This window comes from Diaphorina citri, unplaced genomic scaffold, assembly GCF_000475195.1.
Source record: "Diaphorina citri unplaced genomic scaffold, Diaci psyllid genome assembly version 1.1 scaffold2358, whole genome shotgun sequence".
NCBI classification, from domain to species: Eukaryota; Metazoa; Arthropoda; class Insecta; order Hemiptera; family Psyllidae; genus Diaphorina; species Diaphorina citri.
In genome coordinates, this window is record NW_007379782.1 from 11130 (window position 1) to 15555 (window position 4426).

The 4426-nt window shown below is 34.7% G+C and overlaps 1 protein-coding gene across 1 annotated transcript in view; it reads left to right on the top strand.

Annotated features, from left to right (window-relative positions):
• Positions 1–925: 925 nt before the first annotated feature.
• The window catches only part of LOC113471378, a 7626-nt gene continuing 4125 nt past the window's right edge, over positions 926–4426 (top strand). The window contains exon 1 of the mRNA XM_026830498.1: positions 926–1424. Within this exon, the coding sequence (XP_026686299.1) occupies positions 1347–1424 (78 nt within the window). The 5' untranslated portion in view covers positions 926–1346. The remainder of the gene's footprint in view (positions 1425–4426) is intronic.

Genomic DNA, 4426 nt, shown 5'->3' on the forward strand with positions numbered 1-4426 from the left:
TGAAAGAAGAAGAAGAAAAAGTGGAAATAAGAGCACGTAGCAACAGCACCAATAAATTACGACAAGACAGAAAGAAAGGAAGACATTGTCAGAAGTAAATATTTCCGAATAAATTTACCAGAAAAATACATTTTACATTCCTTATTCTAAGATAAAGAAAGTAAAAAAAATTGACCCGATCACATTACGTACTTTCCTTCCTATAGGATAAGGAAAGTAAGAAAGGAGTTTTCACAGCAAATGTCTTCCAAATGAATCAAAAAACACTACCCCCACCACCCACAGTTGTGACTTTGGCGAAAAAGAGTTTATATTTACAACTGTAAGAGCAAGAAGAGAAAATTCAGCGATCTCAAAATATTCTTCAGATAAGTTGACACAAATTGGAGATAACTTGAATAAAATAAATTGACCCGATCACATTACTTTCCTTCCTATAGGATAAGGAAAGTACAAAAGGAGTTTTCTCAGCAAATGTCTTCCAAATGAATCAAAAAACACTACCCCCACCACCCACAGTTGTGACTTTGGCGAAAAAGAGTTCATATTTGACGAAGATTGAAGAAAAATTGAAGCAGATTAGGAGAAAATTTGAAGCAGACTCTTGAGATAAGTTGAAGCAGACTCTTCAGATAAGTTGAAGCCGATTTGAAAATAAGTTGACGCAGATTATTGAGATAAGTTGACGAAATTTGACAAACATTGAAGCAGATTTAAAGATAACTTACCATAAATTTGAGATAAGTCTAACAGATTTGGAAATAACTTAACATAGATTTATGAGATAAGTTGAACCAGACAAAGAATCTTAATAAACTGACGCAGAAATAGGATAAATTGAAGCAGATTGGAAATAACTTGAAGCAAATTTGAGATGAATTGACGCAGATCTAGGATAAGTTCACACAGATTTCGATTGACAAACATTGAAGCAGATTTGAAGATAACTTACCATAAATTTGAGATAAGTCTAACAGATTTGGAAATAACTTAACACAGATTTATGAGATAAGTTGAACCAGACAAAGAATCTTAATAAACTGACGCAGAATTAGGATAAATTGAAGCAGATTGGAAATAACTTGAAGCAAATTTGAGATGAATTGACGCAGATCTAGGATAAGTTCACACAGATTTCGAGATAACTTACCACAAATTATTGAGACAAGTTTATGAAGATTGAAGATAATTTGACGCAGAATTGAGATAAATTGACAGAGATTTGAAATAACTTGATACAAATTGGAGATAAGGAGCCAAGTTCAAGAAGATTGAAGATAATTTTACGCAAATTTAATATAACTTGAAGCAGATTTACGAAATAAGTTGCCGCCCATTTGGAGAGGATGTGGGAGTGGTGCGTGGGAGCCGCCAAGTGCCGGCGGCACTCCGGCAAGGCGCGCAACGATTCGTATTGCAGTCAGGTGAGTTTTTGGCGTTTTTATTTTACACTAAGGGTTTTCTCGTTTGTTTCAAAAACTGCACAAATCTGCACCCTCAAATTACTCGTAATGGGGACAAAATTTCACCCCTAGGCTGGAATTGAATCCATGGCGTTCTGACACTTGCCTGGTAAACAGGAGGGTGTGGGTTCAATCCCAGCCGATGTATAGAATTCGGTCCGCAATATAATTTGAAAATTTGACAAAAATATTATACTTTAGTAGAAGTCTATTGCTGAAGTAAAAGGACTAAGTATTCGGTACGAACGACCTACTGTCCGTTAAAAGGACTGTTTAGTTCTATTCGAGCTGCACCTACCTATACATAAAGATTTTCTTTTTAGTCTGTAGGAAAAAGTCCAGGAATTTGTAGTTCCAGTTCTAATTCCACTATCTTTCGGCACTAATTCCAATTCCAGAAATTTTCAGAACTAGTTCTAAATTTCAGAAAAATGTTAGTGTAAATTCTAAATAGCAGAAAACATGCAAGGGTCATATTATCGTCCTTTTCTAACTCTTACCCGAAAATATTTCATATTTTTTTTTATTTTTCCCCATGTTTGTTGGGAATTTTCCAAATTTTTCTTCTCTTCTCCCCCCCCCTCTATCTCTCTCTCTTTCTCTCCCTCTCTCTCACTTAACACAGAAATACTCTCTCTCTCTTTCTCTCTCTATCTCTTTCTCTCTCTCTATCCCTCTCTTCTCTTCCTCTCTCTATCTCTATTTTCAGCCATTATTGTACTTCTTTTATTTTTATAGCATACAAAGTAGATATTCTCCATTTTGTTTTTTACTCTCTCTCTCTCTCTCTCTCCCTCTCTGTATATCTCTCTCAAAATTCTAAATAGCAGAAAATTTCTAAATTCCAGAATATTTTAGTGTTGGTTCTAAATTCCAGGCCTTGTGGTTTTGTTTCGAAAGTAAAAAATTTGACCCGATTACATTACTTTCCTTCCTATAGGATAAGGAAAGTAAAAAAGGAGTTTTCTCAGCAAATATCTTCCAAATGAATCAAAAAACACTACCCCCACCACCCACAGTTGTGACTTTGCCGAAAAAGAGTTCATATTTACAACTGTAAGAGCAAGAAGAGAAAATTCAGCGATCTCAAAATATTCTTCAGATAAGTTGACACAAATTGGAGATAACTTGAAGCGAATTGGAGATAAATCGACGCAAATTCGATATAAATTGAAGCAGACTCTTGAGATAAGTTGAAGCAGACTCTTGAGATAAGTTGAAGCAGATTTGAAAATAAGTTGACGCAGATTATTGAGATAAGTTGATGAAATTTGACAAACAGCCATCAAACCTCCTTTTAAAAAAAAGTGTTTTATCTTTTATTGCCTCTGTGGCATTGTGCAAACAAGATAAAAACCGATTATTATTTATTTATTCGTTTTTTCATTTCAGGAAATTGAGGGGAATCGAGAGGCAGGCAGGAAAGTAAATATTGGCTCAGACTACCTACCCCACACCGCCACAATCAACACCACCACCACCACCACCACCACACGGAGGTGATGTGTAACAAGAGAACAAACAGAAGAACACAAGTAACAAAATAGAAGAAACGAGGAGCAAAGAGGAGAGGAAGAACAAGAAAATAGACGAAGAAACCTAGGAGAAAGCGAGAAAGAAACGAAATAGAAGAGGAAGCAAAGAAACTAAGAGAAGGCGAAAAAGAAGAGGAAGCAAAGAAACTAAGAGAAGGCGAAAAAGAAGAGGAAGCAGAAAAAGAAATACCTTTGTGACAAAGAATTGATCTTCAACTAGTCAAACTATTGAAAACATAGAAAGCAAAATATACCTTTGTGACAAAGAACTGATATTCTACTAGTCAAACTATTGAAAAAATAGAAGAAACTAAGAATAGAAGGGAAAGAAGACAAAGGAAAAAAGGAGGAGAAGGAAATACCATACCAGTTTGACAGAGAATGAAGAAAATAAGAAGAAATAAATAGAAGAGGAAGAAGAGACAAAACCTATCCAGCCCATCAGCTAAAAAGATGGACAACAAATGAACAAATAAAGCAGAAAAAAGGAAAAATATTATGAAGAAAAGACAAGCAGAAAAGGAAAAAGAAGAAACCACCAGAAAATTTCATGTAAAACACGTGGGCTAAAAGTAGACAAAAAAAAGAGTTGTAAACAAAGAAGAAAAAGAAACAAAACTTAAACAAAAAGGAAAGAACAAGACATAAGAAAAGAAGAAAGAAGGAGAAGAGGAGGAGAACCGAACTACCATAGCTGTAAAAAGAGATGTACTACAAGCAATAAGTAAACAGATAAATCAACAGGAGGATAAGAGACATAGAGGAGCAAGAAGAAAAAGCTAAAGAAGAAGAAACTTTGAAGGAGGAGAAGAGAAACAAACAAAAAAGGAGAAGAGAGAAAAGTCGGGATGGTGAACAAATAACGAAAGAGTATACGGACTTACGGACAGTAACGAAAGACGGAGAAAGCGACAGAAGAGGGAAAGGAGAAAGAATTCCAAGTTTACCAAGAAACAAACACGAAAGAGAGACAAGACTAAACAACACAAAAGAAAAGTCAAGAACAATATACGAGACAAGGAAAACGAAGGAAGAACACAAAAAGTCAAGAATGTGAGACGAAAAGGAATCCGCAATAATGCAATCAAAAAGTATCGCCAAATAAACAGAAGAAAATGTAATACAAGAAAAAAAATATAAGAAATGAAGAGCTAAAAAAAGAAGAAGAAAGAAATAAGGAAGATTTACGAAGACATATAAAAAGATAAGAAGTAGACACAAAAAAAAAAAGAATACAAGAGGAAGAAGAAGACGACGAAGAAGAACTTGAAGAAGAAGTGAAAGAAGAAGAAGAAGAAGAAGAAGAAGAAGAAGAAGAAGCCAATAAATGGATGGGTGACTTGAACATTCTATTGGGAATAAAGGGAGAACGGGCTCTAGTCTTGATTTTAAATCATTACATGAAAGTAAAATCAAAAAATCAAATCA